At 36.6% G+C, this 14,828-nt stretch overlaps 1 protein-coding gene across 1 annotated transcript in view; it reads left to right on the top strand.

The window, feature by feature from the left end:
* LOC21392351 (DNA polymerase epsilon catalytic subunit A) overlaps nt 1–14,224 on the top strand; it is a 34,872-nt gene extending 20,648 nt beyond the window's left edge. The window contains exons 34-50 of the mRNA XM_024163484.1: nt 256–446; nt 1,659–1,842; nt 1,940–2,004; nt 3,014–3,146; nt 3,257–3,358; nt 3,445–3,528; nt 3,768–3,842; nt 4,493–4,552; nt 4,654–4,928; nt 5,083–5,131; nt 5,608–5,768; nt 5,906–5,972; nt 7,079–7,189; nt 7,316–7,486; nt 7,591–7,803; nt 7,977–8,083; nt 13,108–14,224. Of these exons, the coding sequence (XP_024019252.1) occupies nt 256–446; nt 1,659–1,842; nt 1,940–2,004; nt 3,014–3,146; nt 3,257–3,358; nt 3,445–3,528; nt 3,768–3,842; nt 4,493–4,552; nt 4,654–4,928; nt 5,083–5,131; nt 5,608–5,768; nt 5,906–5,972; nt 7,079–7,189; nt 7,316–7,486; nt 7,591–7,803; nt 7,977–8,083; nt 13,108–13,468 (2,409 nt within the window). The 3' untranslated portion in view covers nt 13,469–14,224. The remainder of the gene's footprint in view (nt 1–255; nt 447–1,658; nt 1,843–1,939; nt 2,005–3,013; nt 3,147–3,256; nt 3,359–3,444; nt 3,529–3,767; nt 3,843–4,492; nt 4,553–4,653; nt 4,929–5,082; nt 5,132–5,607; nt 5,769–5,905; nt 5,973–7,078; nt 7,190–7,315; nt 7,487–7,590; nt 7,804–7,976; nt 8,084–13,107) is intronic.
* The last annotated feature ends 604 nt before the right edge of the window (nt 14,225–14,828 follow it).

Raw genomic sequence — 14,828 nt, forward strand, 5'->3', positions numbered from 1 at the left:
TTTAAATTTTTTTTTTTTTTTTTTTTTTTTTTGTGTGGGTGCACCATGGTGATTAAGCTATAACATCACATATATGCAACAACTATCAATGATATACTTTCCCAAATCAAACAGAAACTTCTCTTTTATAGGGTGTAATTTAAGACTTTTTATGTTGTTGCCTTTTGATGGCAATTTATTTTACCTATTCTATATAACTGTCCTGTTATATAAGTGATAAGAGTTTGATTGGTTTTATTTCAATTGTTATATCAGGGCATATATGAAACGAAGGTATCACTGGAGTTCAATACTATTCTTCAGATTGGTTGTGTGTGTAAGGTGGATAAAACTGCTAAAAAGAGAAATATCCAAGATCGCTGGAGTTTGAGTGAACTGCAGATGAAAACTACAACTGCATGCTCTTATTTGGAGCAATCAATCTCTTTCTTTTACTTGTATCATAGGTAATATTTTAATACTAAGACAATGAGATTAATCCCCTTTTAGTGTTTTCGAGTAATACTTTCATACTCAACTTCGACTTGAGGCATCTTTGCTTCTTTACCTGGTTTCATCCTTTTTTTTTCTTTTTCTTTTTTCTTGTCAGGTTGTTTGCGCACCTTATTATCATTTCTTTCTTTTCTCTTTCTGTGTTTGATCCTTTTATTGGTTAGTGTTTAGGATATATACTCAAATGAGGTCTTTAAAGAATGATGCACTATATTGATAATGAAATACAAACTCTATTTACGTCCCAGAAAATGCTTCTTTTATTGTATGCCAGAATTTTAAAAAAATGGATTAGTCAATTCTGTTTATATTTAAATGAAACAAATATACATTTCATGCTCTTTTCCCTCTTAGTAAAAATGTTGGAAATATGGGCCAAGAAATGAAAAATAATTCATGGAATTGTATTTCCATATGTTTGAATATTTTACAAAATGAAATAAGGGAAAGTAAAATCCATGAACCCCTTATGGGAGAAAACTCGTGATTTTTGCTTTATCCAATTAAAGGGTGGAAATTTTGAATAAGAAAGGCGACATATCTGAATCCTTTTCCTACTTATTTGGCATGTTGATGCATCACCGCCTCTCACTCTCTCCCTGAGTTTTGAATGAGAGAGTTGGGGATCATTTCATGTACTTCCAGTGTTGCACTGTACAGTTTCTTAGAGTATCTTAGCATTCTTGTGTAGGGCATAGCTCTCAGGTAAAATGTTTTTCATCTACTCTTTTTTTTTTTTTTTGACAAGAGATATGCATTTTTATTCAGTTTCTATGTGTGTGAAAAAATGTGTGTATGTACGTCTCTGGGTGTGTGTGCATTGGAAATCATCTTTTTGGTTCACAAAACTTGAATCCTTGTGTTGTTAAATGTTTATAGTGACTGGTTTTTTTTTGCTGGCTGCATTATTTTGCTTCAATTTTTTTCTTTGGTTTCTCTTTCCTTTTTCTTTTTTCCTATTTTTAATTTTTTGGGTTTCTCCTTCCCTTTTTATTTCCCTGTTTATTTAGGAGCAACTCGCTCTACATCTCTATCTTGGGACTACCAAGAACCAACTTCATAAATCATCTCATAATTCATTTTGTTAATGTTTCAATATCCATTTATTTCTGTATTATCTATTAAACACTTTGAAATTCTGACACTAGTTATCTTCTTAATTTCAGTGTTTCTGAAGGGCGTGCCATATTTGTTGTTTATTTTCCTGCGTCAAGAGCAATATCTGTTGTGGTTGTCAATCCATATCAGAATAGAGATCTCTCACCATCCTTTCTGGAAAAGCAATTTCGTGATGCTTGCCAAGCATTATCCGTTCAACCACCTCCTCCTAGGAATGGTATCACATTCAAGGTCAGCCTGTAGGTTATATAAGATACATTCTATCCTTGTGACTTGGTTTGTTTCCACGTTTTTTTTAAACTAGCGACATGGTTTTCTGTTTTTTCAGGTGGAGTACGTTGGGTTTCTCAAGGATGCTGAAAAGATTTTGCAAAGAACAATAAATGAGCACAGGTCTAATTTTATCTTACTTTTGTCGAGCTTTCGTAATCATTGAACAACTTATTTATCTATTTAAAATATAAAGTATTTCTTTCTGTGCATTCCATTAAACTGCAGTTCTTGAGTCACATATATCTCAAAATAAATGGATTCTTGGAGGGGCCTAAAGTAACTATTATGTTTACCTTATAAAAGCGAGTGGCTTTCAGATTCAGTAAATCTGTTTTTTTTTTTCCTCCCTGAGGCCAGGATTTATATGTGTAAAATATATTAGTTATGCCAGTTTGTTGATTTTCGTTTTAGCTTGCACTGAGCTGGTTCTTCAGGAATTAACCATGTGTTTGCAACATATAAATGCTTGGAAGAAACAATTTAAATTCAGAGTTTTAAAAAGTTGATTCTAAGGCTTTCCAGTTGGAGCCGTTGTAGCATTTTATTTGACCAAGGTTGCCTCTTTATTTGCATTTTATTTGATGAATGGTAACTTATTGCTCGGAAGGAATAACAGATGCAGAACGTTACTTGGGCACTGTGGTTAGAAAGGAATAAACGTATCTTTGATGAAGGCGAGGAGATATTGGGGAAGTTTGGGAGAAAATCAATTATTGGGTGGTTTCGTGGGTTTATAATAAAAAAAGACTTTGTGGACGTTTCCTTTCTGATATGATGAGGGGCTGGGATCTGATTTTGTAAAGGGTTGTGGTTTAGTTGTTGTATGTTTGATCTTGGTTAGGTGTTGTTGTTTTTTTTTTTTTTTTTTTTTTTTTTTTTTTTTTTTTGTTTTCTTTTTTTTGGTCTTGTTTTGAGGATTCCTTGTCCTCAATTTTGATTTTGGTTGTTTTGGTACTTATAATACAAGTGTTTTTTTTTTTTTTTTTTTTTTTTTTTTTTTTTTTTTTAATAAAAAAAAGTTTCTTGTTTCAAAAAGAAAATTTGGATTTTTTTTAATGAAGCTATTTGTTTCCTAGAAAAAAAAGGTGATAACATACTTTTATTTGTCTTTAATTTTGTTGTTCGGCAGGCATGAACATCATGGACCTACAATTGCCGTTATTGAATGCCCAAATGCTCAATTAATGAAGTCAGGTATACGAGCCTTAGATGATTTTCCATGTGTGAGCATTCCCTCCAATGCTCGTGATTGTCAGTATCAGGTACTAAGTTTTGAATTGATAGCCTATTTACATGCATTTGTTACTTCGCATGCATATGATCAAATACATCTTTCTTTCTTTTCTCTGTTTCTAAATCGTGCTTCGTACAGGCTCTTGGGTGGCAACAAGTTGCTGCAAAAATTGGGATGCAACGTTGTGCTGCATCATCCCAGTGGTTAAAAGAGAGAATTTCTATCTCTAGATATGCTCATGTAATGCATTTATTGTAAAATGAGAATGTTGTTCCGCTAGTATGAATACAAGTACAAGTATCAATTTCTCAAATTTATTGGCACAGGTTCCATTAGGCAATTTCGAACTTGATTGGCTTATATATACAGCGGATGTCATCTTTTCAAGAGCACTGCGTGATCAGCAACAGGTTTTTCCATGAGCTTATATTTGTAATGCCGTTTCTCAATTTTTCTAAAAAAAAAAAGTCATTTCTAGGGTTTAGGCATTTGAACTTAGAATTTTGTGTTTTTCATCGTATATATTTATTTTGTAAGAAAGGAAAGAAAATGATTTTTTTTTGGATGTTTCAGCCTTTTTCATATATTTGGAGTGCACATTTTAGTGTTGTTTAGTCTTTGTAACTCCCCCCCTACCTTTGTTTTTTAGGTGCTTTGGATATCTGATGATGGTATTCCAGATCTAGGTGGCATTAATGAAGAAGATACGTGTTTTGTTGACGAGGTTACTTCAATCTTATATATTTTTAAATATTAAGACTATTATCTTTCCATCTCCTAATAACTTACGCTTTTGAAAGAAATGATAAATTAACTTGGCGTGACAATGGGAGGTCCTGAGTAAAAATCCCTATAGTTGCAATCTATAAATTAATTTTCATCACATGTAGGCTTAATATGTTCAGGCTCATGACTAAATATTCACGTGTTGGGCCTGTCCAATTGATATTTTCCCACTCATTTGCCCCTTGTCCAATCTACACTTGAGGGAAGTTTTAAATGTAATGTTAGCTCACTTCTTCATTGCTTAAGCTCTTAGGAGATGATAAATTAACAATATATTATCAGGAACACTAATTGCTTGTTTAAGTTCTTTGTCAGTACAACTTGAAAAAAGAGGTTTCTTCAAATATTAGTACTTTCCTTTATTTTTGTTAGCTGGACCTCTTGTCCACTTTATTGTACTTGTTCTTTTATTAATAAAAGTTTATTTCTTATAAAGAAAAAAAATAACTCCTCCACTTGGTATTTCGGTTTAGCAATTTATCCATTTGATATTGGAGTTTACAAGCCAAATTTAGATTTTAAGGTGAAATCAGTATGCATTGCTTTGCTGCTTTCTTCTGTGAACTTACTGGTGATCTTTGTCGCCAGGTCCAGCAACCTGTTCTCACGTACCCTGGAGCATATAGAAAAGTCACTGTGGAGCTGAAGGTTCAGAAAATACATCATTTTTTTCATCCCTTTCTTTCCCTTTCTAAATTTGTCAAATTTTAGATGATTGTACTGAATATTTTGTCGATGTTTTCTTGAAGATTCATCATCTAGCTGTAGATGCTCTTCTCAAAAGCAACCAAGTGAATGAAATGGAGGGAGGCGCTTTGTTAGGATTTGAACCAAATACAAATTCTGGAGCACAGACTTCTAATGAACACGGTGTTAGGAATGGTGGCTTTGATGAGGCTATTTCATGTGCACCTGCTTTTCGTGTATTAAAACAGTTAATTCAGAGGTGTCTTTCGGATGCAGTTACTTCAGGAAATGTATATGCTGATGCAATATTGCAACACCTATACCGATGGCTTTGCAGGTTACTATATCCATTTGTATATAGTTTTTGTTTTAACTGGTATAATTATTTCCCACTTCACAGCATGTGGCTGTACCTCATGTTTTCAGCTTCTTGACATTGTGTAAGCGTATAGATTCGACTCATGGTTACTGCTTCCTTTTCAATATTGCAGCCCTCAATCAAAACTTCATGACCCAGCTCTTCACCGTTTACTTCACAAGGTGAATATTCCTTTTAGTGATGAATTTCTTTTACATAACACTTGATGAGCAGTTAGAGTGCAAGAAGTGTTATGAAGGTGATCTTTCCCATAATTTACCCTTTTCTGTAAAATGATTTTTCATTCCTCTTCCAAGGTGGTACAAAAGAGGCAAATAGTACTCGTAGATTCTGATGGGTTTGAATAGTCATTTGTGATGTTTTGTTGTCCTCGTTTATGGTACTTTGTTTCCAGTTTTGCTGGTACCTATTTTGGCAAGCAAGGGCATCTTGTTCACTTTGTACTGTACTTTTTCCTCTTTAATGAACTTTTGTGTTGCATTGGGAAAAAAAGGCATGTCGCCATATCTCTCTTAGTACCCTTCTTTTGGTGTTTTCTCTGTGGGCATGGAAATTTGTCATGTATATGTGATCTTTGATGTTTAAAGTACGGGACTCATAAATTTACTTTATGATTTCTTCTAATTATTCACTATAGGTCATGAAAAAGGTATTTGCACTATTGTTGGCCGAGCTTCGCAAATTGGGTGCCACTATTGTATTTGCAAACTTTTCCAAGGTTATCATAGACACGGGAAAATTTGACCTATCTGCAGCCAAAGCTTACTGTGATTGCTTACTTAAAGCTCTGCAAACTAGGTTTGTCTTACTTAATGGTTTATAACTGTGTGTGTGTGTGTGTTTATATATATACATATATATATTTGCTTATATATATATATATATATTAACCTTCTCATATTTTTGTCCTTTTTTTTCCTTTCTTTTCTTTACAGAGACCTATTTGAATGGATTGAACTCGAACCATTGCAGTTCTGGCATTCCTTGCTTTTTATGGATCAGGTTTGGTCATTGTTTTTCTCCTTGTAAATAAGTATCAAAGTTCTTATAGATTCTAAATTATTGAATTGTGTTAGAGCAGCCTTTAGTCTAGTCTATGAGAGGAGGGTAAATTGGGAAGAAAGAAAATGATTAGGGGTTGGATTTAATTTTTCAGGAATTAGCTAATTGCTGACTAATGTTTCTTTTTTGTTTAAAGGGAGGTAGAGAGTAGTGTTGGGGGATTCTGCTGACTTTCGAATTGTGTCTGTTTGGTCCTTATGCTTAGTGTGGGAGTTCTCCGGAGTCCTGGAATACTCCAGACTATCATTTTGGTTTTTCTTTGATTTTCCTAGCTGATTGTACTTGTTGAGTCAGTGTTGAAGTTGATTAATGAAACTTACTCTGATTTCATCCAATTTAATTGTCAATTTCTGGTTTGTGTGTGGAGTATTTGGGCTGTTTGGCTGGATTTCTTGGAATTACCCATGTTTGTTCCGGATTTTCTTTCTTTCAATCTTCTATTCTTTGTCCAATTATGCACGCCCGTACGTGTATTCTTCTTAAATGATATATAAATTCTTCGTAGAATATTGATTGAGTGGCAATAAATGGATAATTTGAATCTATATGATGGACAAGAAAAGGGGAAACAAAAATGTTTTCTTGAAATTTTTGTGATTCATTGCCAAAGCAAAAAAATTACGGTCCTGCCCCCGCTGTTGACTGTGTTAGGAAATCAATATGTATCATTTTATTACGGTAGCATAAAACGTCATGGATAATCTTGAGCACCTATCCGTAAACTTTTCTTGTGAAGAAAACATTATGAAAGGTCAACCTTTTCTTGTTTGGCGCACTTAGAATAATGTCTGTCGACACACTTCCATTTATACATGGAGTTTACTCGGTAAACTCCCTACATTTGTTGCATAAATTTGGCTATTGAATCCCAATCTGATGTTCTAAGAAGTATGAATGTTTATGTAATCAAATTATTCTAGTTCTAGGAGCCACAACCCTAAAATAAAATTGAAAATCTAATTCTTCTACTTTATTTTGTCCGCCGCCTTTGTTTACGTAATTCACTTTATACATATATAACTTCTTTGTCCTGTTTTATATTGTAGTATAATTATGGTGGAATCCCTGCGAAAGCTGATGAAAGCACGGATGGTGAATCTGAGGTTGATATCATATCAAGCTGGAATATTGCTGAGTATTTACCCAAGAAAATTCAGGTAACATGCCACTGATTATTCTTGATGTGATAAAGCAGCACCTTTATCATGGTACAGTGGATTGTTCTATGGAATTTAGTGGTGGTAGATTCCAATAACTTAATTAGCCCTTTGGGTTTTTTGCAGGACTATTTTGTGTTTATTGTGTCCCAGTTTCTTTATATTCCCTGGAGCTATGCACGAAAGCAGGCTGCGATTAGAGCATCTGTACAGGATGGCAACTTATGTACACCATCAATAACTGTTGCAGCTGCTGAGACTTTTGAATCTCATTTGACAGAATATCTTAAAGGGCAGGTATAATGACGACAGTAGTTGACCAACACCCAATGTGGCATGATCTCTTTATTCTTGTTTTACATTGATTTCCACATTATCTAAACTTCGTTTATGCTCAACAGATCAGCTCATACTTTACGGAAAAACTTTTAGGAATTGTGCGTGATACCATTCTTCATATGAAGGAACTAAGTCAATCTGAAAATGAAAAATTTACATCTCCAGTGATGACACAAGTCTCTAGTAAGGCTAGCAAAGGGGATGCAGCCCTGGAGTTTATTAAGCACGTCTGTGCTGTTCTTTCCCTTGATCAAAACGTTCAGCATGATGTCCTGGTATTTTATTTAATTTCTTCTACCATATCAGCTCCCATTGCCCAAGTCCAATGTTGATTTTTTTTTAACCTACAATTCATACAAACTATGTGCAAGTTTGTTCTGATAATTGTTATAGCGATTCCATCTGCTATTCCCTTTTGTTAATAATATTCTGCTTCGTAATGCTACAGGTTATGAGAAAGAATCTGCTAAAATATGTGCGTGTAAGGGAATTTGCTCCTGAAGCTGAATTTTGCGATCCCTTCCCCTCCTTCATCTTGCCAAATGTCATTTGCAGGTATGTAATGGTGATTGTATATTTTTAAGTTTGCCTGATTTTTGAATAATGGGGTTAGTTATTCGATATAGTCTGGTGGAAGAACCCAATTTATGTTCTCGACTACTGCAAGGAACCCATGCTCGAGTTTAATTGGCTCCTTCTAACCTAGTTAAGATGTTTCAAGAAAATCAGACTTATTGTTGTATATTGTTGTATTTTGTTATATTGTGTAAGTTTTGAAGGGAAAAACTCTTCTATTATTATTGATTTAATAGGTATAAATAGCCCTAGGAGTGTCACGGATAAAACCCTATCCACTTAATAACACCTATCCTAATAAAATTCAAGCATTTATCCTAATAAAATTCAAACTCAAACTTATCTAAACCTAGGATAACGAATCTGTTTGAAACAGATTTGCTTTATTTGACTTTAAGCATATCCTAATCTAAAACTTATCTTAATCTTTTCGACACTCCCCCTCAAGTTGGTGCATAGATGTCAATCATGCCCAACTTGCCTATTAGAAATTCATGCTTCGGTTTGTGGAGTCCTTTCGTTAGGATATCTGCAGTTTGTTGTGTTGTCGGGACAAATGGTAAAGCATATGTTGCCTGTCTTAAGCTTCTCTTTTATAAAGTGTCGGTCTATTTTCACGTGCTTCATCCTGTCATGCTGCAGTGCAATGCTGATGGCAGCTTTGTTGTTGCAGTAAAGCCTCATTGGTTGTTCTATAGGCCTTCTTAATTCCTCAAGCACACGTTTCAGCCACAGTAGTTCGGAGATTCCTTGGGAAATAGCTCTGAACTATGCTTCTGCACTACTCCTAGCCACTACGCTCTGCTTCTTGCTTCTCCACGTAACTAGATTACCCACACAAACGTGCAATACCCAGAGGTAGACCGCCTATCAATTATTGAACCAGCCCAATCAGCATCAGTATAGGCTTCAATCCCCCATTGTTTATTCTTCTTAAAGAATAATCCTTTTCTTGGAGTACTCTTTAAGTATCTCAGGATTTTGTATACGGCTTCTAGATGTTCTTCATATGGAGAATGCATGAATTGGCTCACCACACTTACTGCGAAGGCTATGTCTGGACGCGTATGTGACAAGTAAATCAGCTTACCAACCAACTTCTGGTATCTAGTTGTGTCAACAGGAACCTTCTTCTCGCTATCTCCGAGTTTCACATTTGGCTCCATTGGCATTTCAGAGGGTCTACAACCTGTCATGCCTGTCTCCTTTAGGAGATCGAGTACATACTTCCTTTGAGAAATCACAATTCCTTCCTTTGATCGAGCAACCTCCATACCTAGAAAGTATTTCAACGACCCCAGATCTTTGATTTCAAACTCAGATGCTAGACATTTTTGAGCCTGTCCATCTCTGACAAATCGTCTCCAGTGAGGATAATGTCATCCACATAGACAATTAGGATAGCTACTTTCCCCCTGAGAACTTCATAAACATTGTGTGATCTGTCTGTCCCTGAGTGTATCCTTGTTTTTTTATGGATCGGGTGAATTTCTCAAACCATGCTCTCGGTGATTGTTTGAGACCATACAAGGATTTCCTTAACTTACAGACTTTTAAGCCGAATCTCTTGTCAAATCCTGGAGGCGGCTCCATGTAGACTTCCTCTTCTAGATTTCCGTTTAGGAATGCATTTTTTACATCCAGTTGTTGTAGTGGCCAATCCAAGTTGACTGCAATTGAGATAAGCACCCTTACTGTGTTTAGCTTCGCAACCGGCGCAAATGTCTCTGAATAGTCTATGCCGTAGGTCTGAGTGAATCCCTTTGCTACCAACCTTGCCTTATATCGATCTAAGGTCCCATTTTCACTCCTATTCTCCCCCTGAAGATGATCACCTCCAAAGAATGGTTTTGTTTCGAAAAAGGTTACGTCTATTGTAACAAAATATTTTCGAGAAATTGGGTCAAAGCACTTATATCCCTTTTGATTTGGTGAGTAGCCAACAAAAACACATTTTCTGGCCCTTTGGTCAAGTTTTCCACGATTATGATTGTGAATGTGTACAAACGCAGTGCATCCAAATATTTTTAATGGAATCTCACTTATTAATCGTGATGTGGGAAAACATTTAGTAAAAACATGAATTGGAGTTTGGAATTGTAAAACTTTTGAGGGCATTCGATTGATCAAGAAGGTAGCTGTAAGTATGGCTTCTCCCCACAAGTATTTAGGTACTCTAGTTGTAAAAAGTAAGGCTCTAGCAATTTCAAGGAGATGCTTATTCTTCCTTTCCGATACTCCATTTTGCTGGGGAGTATCAGTGCATGAGCTTTGATGTATGATGTCATTTTCTGCAAAGTGTTTTCCTAGAATCTTGTTAAAGTATTCTTTCCCATTATCACTTAGAAAGATTTTAATTTGAGCCTTAAATTGAGTTTTTACCATATTATGAAAATCCTTCAAAGCTTGTTCGACATTAGATTTTTCTTTTAACAAGTACACCCATGTTATCCTAGTGTGGTCATCAATAAATGTGATAAACCACCTTTTTCCTGATTGTGTTGTTACCCGAGAAGCTCCCCAAACATCACTATGAATCATAGAGAAAGGTTCAGTAGGTTTATATGGCTGTGAAGGGAAGGATGCACGGTGGTGTTTTTGCTAAATCACAAATTTCACATTGAAAAGAAGATGAATTTTTATTGATAAATAAACTAGGAAACAAATACTTTAGATAATAGAAATTAGGATATCCTAACCTTAAGTGCCATAGCATGACTTTATTTTTACTAGAAATAGAAATAGAATTGAAACAAGTGCCTTGGGCTTGTCTTGTCAAGGCCGATCCATCTTCAAAGAAATAGAGTCCTCCTTTCTGTTCAGCACTGCCAATCGTCTTCCCCGAGTTCAATTCCTGGAATTCACAATGAGACGGAAAAAAGTGAGCTTGACAATTCATCTCATGGATTAATTTACTGATTGATAAAAGATTACATGACAGTTTAGGGACATGCAAGACATCACGAAGGGTAATAGACGGTGAAATAATAATTGAACCTTTTCCAGCTATAGCTGAAAGAGATCCATCAGCTATTTTTACTTTTTGATTCCCTGCACATGGAGTATATGAGATAAATAGGTTTGCGGATCCTGTCATATGGTCAGTTGCCCCTGAATCTATGATCCATGGGTGATTGGAATTAGGAGTGACACTTACTAGGGCAGCGGTGAGGTAGTTACCTTTATGGGCTAAAGAGCACGAGGGTGAGGGATTTACTGATAGACTAGAAGACTGAAGGAGTTTGTACAGAGTGTCTAATTGTTCCTTTGTGATTGAGAGCTTTTTTGAGGAAGACTGTTGCCCTTGATCTTTATTGGAAGCCTGGAATGCGCGGTTATCTCCCTTTTTCTTTCAGTTTGGAGGTTTTCCATGCAGCTTCCAACACGTCTCCCGTGTATGCCATGCCTTCTTGCAGTGATCACACCAAGGTTTCTCTGTTCGCCTTGAGTCCCTTCTGTCTCCATCTACTTCCGGGCCTTTGGAAGACAATACTGAGCTTTCAGTTTTAGGCGTGATTTCTGACTTGTTCATCATGACGTTTCTTCGCGCCTCTTCTCTCCTTACTTCTGAGAAGACCTCTCGTATGTTTGGCAGTGGTTTTTGACTTAGAATTCTCCCTCGTACTTCATCTAATTCACGGTTAAGTCCTGCAAGAAACATGTACACTTGTTCATCTTCCTCTCTCTTCAAGTATCGCACACTGTCTTTAGAACTTTCCCATTCGTCCTCATAACATTGATCCAATTCTTGCCAAAGTGTCACCTTTTCGTTGTAGTATGTTGTCACCTCCTTCTCTACCTGCTTCAAGTTCCATAGCCGAGTCTTGAGTTCAAAGATTAGGGAGGGGTTTTCTAAATCCGAATGTGTCACGGACGGCTTCCCATAACTCCTTGACAGTGGGAATAAATAAGAATGGTTTCCCTATTGCTGGCTCCATAGAATTGATAAGCCAGGCAGTAATCATGGAGTTTTCGGATCTCTATGCTTTGAGTTTCGAATCATCATCTGCTGGTTTCTTCACACCTCACCAGTCAAGTGTCCTAGTTTCCCTTTTCCATCTATAACAAGTTTCACCGTCTGTGCCCATTCGAGGTAGTTCTTTCCATTCAACTTGTGAGTCGTTAGTTGTAGGGAATTTTGAACTGCTACAGCACTCTCGGCAACTTCTCCGGTCAATAAGGAGCCTTTAATTGCCCCGGTCATAGCTGTCTTAACCATTGGCACTCTCTAGATCAGCCACGGCTCTGATACCATGTAACTTTTGAAGGGAAAAACTCTTCTCTTATTATTGATTTAATTGGTAAAAACAGGTATAAATAGCCCTAGGAGTGCCACGGATAAAACCCTATCCACTCAATAACATCTATCCTAATAAAATTCAAACTCAAACTTATCTAAACCTAGGATAACGAATTTGTTTGAAATAGATTTGTTTTATTTGACTTTAAGCATATCCTAATCTAAAACTTATCTTAATCAACCCTAACTAATTATCTCTTATCTTTTTGACATATTGCTATAATTGTTATGGTGGTTGGATAACCTAGCTTGTATATACTTTGGTAAATTGGCTTTACATAATCTCCTTCAGGTCTATTTTCCCCTTCATAACCTTGACACTATATTAAACTTTTCGTCACATAATAAATACAAAAAAAACATTTAATATGGTAAAACAAGAAATCTGGATTTTTTTCTTTTGGTGGGGGGTGGCTGGGGGGCTGGGCTAGGACTACAAACTGAAGCATTCTTAAGTATCTTTTTCTCCTTCAGGCAGAATTCTAAAGGTCATCACAAGTTGGGTCTAAGTTTATGTATGGGAAAGAATTCATCTTTTGTAGTGCCATTAAAGTATACTGTTTGGATTTTTAAGCTCATTTCTGATATCTTGTGGTAGTGGTAGCAATGAAGTCTTATTCCATTCTATATTTTCTTAAATCCAATGAAAAGGATCAAAATTAGCACTAGCTGACTTGCTGTTCACTGTTGTATTTGACGACAGCTACTGCAATGACTGTAGAGATCTGGACTTATGTCGTGACTCAGCTCTACTGGCTCAGGAGTGGCGCTGTGCTGTGCCACAATGCGGGCAACCCTATGACCGGGAGGTAATGGAAAATGCTCTTCTTCAGATTGTACGACAGAGAGAGCGTCTCTACCACGTGCAGGATCTGGTGTGCCTAAGGTGCAGGCAGGTGAAGGCCGCACATTTGGCCGAGCAATGTGCATGTGCTGGCGCATATAGATGCAAGGAAGACGTAACTGAGTTCCATAGGAAGATGCAGATATTCTTGAACATTGCCATTCGCCAGAAGTTTCAACTTCTCCAAGAGTGCACATCATGGATATTAGGAATCCGGTAGCGTTTTATTTATGCTCTTCCTTAAGGTTCATCTTATTGGGCAATCAGATTAATAGTTTCTGAAGGTCTCTAATACTGCAAGAGAGTCCTCGTTGTATTCAATGAGGTTCAAAAGCTATCCCAATTTACTGCATGGGGAAACAAATACGGCGTGCCTGATACTGCAAGAGGCAGACATGATTATATTGCCGAAACTTTCTCAAACAAATACACAAAGCAATAAATGTCGAGTTGGCTATCGTCAAATTTGGAGATGCCTATAATCAACATTGTCGCAATTGGGGGTATCAGCGGGCTCCAAGGAACTTCAGAATGTCCTTCCTATCTATTTCCAGTTTCCATGGATTTGGAGCAGAGGGGGAAGAATGCTTACAGATGTTGGTGCAAGCAAATGACTTCCTTTGTCCCCATTTGATTTACAGGGCTTAGAGTTTGAACATTTCCCTCCACTAAAATAATGTTAAAGCCCTATTTGCAGCTGTATTAAAATTTTTGTTTGGGAGCTAGCAGTCGAGAGCTTTGTAGAGAACCGGAGGGACCAGGCTCGCTCGTTTACACTGCCTCGAAAAACCATTTGTACCGAAACTTACCTTTCAAGTTAACCATATAATTGAAGATTGAAGAATATATTGAAGCTTTTTAATAGTTGCTAATGAAGGGGCTCAAGTGAATAACAAGCTATTATTTGCTTCTGGCCTGAGAAATCTTTGGGGGAGAAAGTGAACCATGCATGCACTACGCATCAAAGAAAACAAGCATAGCAAACCTTGTACACATTCTAATTTTTTCTTTCTCCACTTTCTTTGGTTACAGGTTTATTATTATTATTACTACTGTAGTTATTTTGCCCTGAATTGGCTCGTGCATTTCAACATCAAACAAATTCACCCAACATCATCCCCACAACGGGAATGGGCTTTGTCAAACATGGGAGCATATTTTCAAAATCATAAACCGAACCAAGCTGACATTTTCGTAGTTTGGATTGAAACTGAACCAATTAATTGGGCATAGGTCTGCACGGCCATAATAGATCTACTCGCGATCTTGTTGCGGAGATATGAGTTCTCACGGTTGGAGATCTGCTAGCTGCGAGAGTTTGTCAATGGCTGCGGAGATCCGAAGACAAACGTCGAAAAGATTCTCAACACTCACGATGATTATGCGATCTTCATCGCAATCAACAATCTCTGCTCTGAAGGATCATCTTTGTTGCAAGCTGTGGGGGTTGCAAGGATTGTCGTTGTTGCGGCAAGATCTCCGTGAAGAGAGAGATATGAAAGAGAAAGGGCAAAAAAAAAAGACTAATTTTATTTTAAAAAGAGAAGCCTTTTGTTTTTTGTTTTTTTTTTTGTAAGGTT

Source organism: Morus notabilis, unplaced genomic scaffold (genome assembly GCF_000414095.1).
Source record: "Morus notabilis unplaced genomic scaffold, ASM41409v2 Scaffold507, whole genome shotgun sequence".
NCBI classification, from domain to species: domain Eukaryota; kingdom Viridiplantae; phylum Streptophyta; class Magnoliopsida; order Rosales; family Moraceae; genus Morus; species Morus notabilis.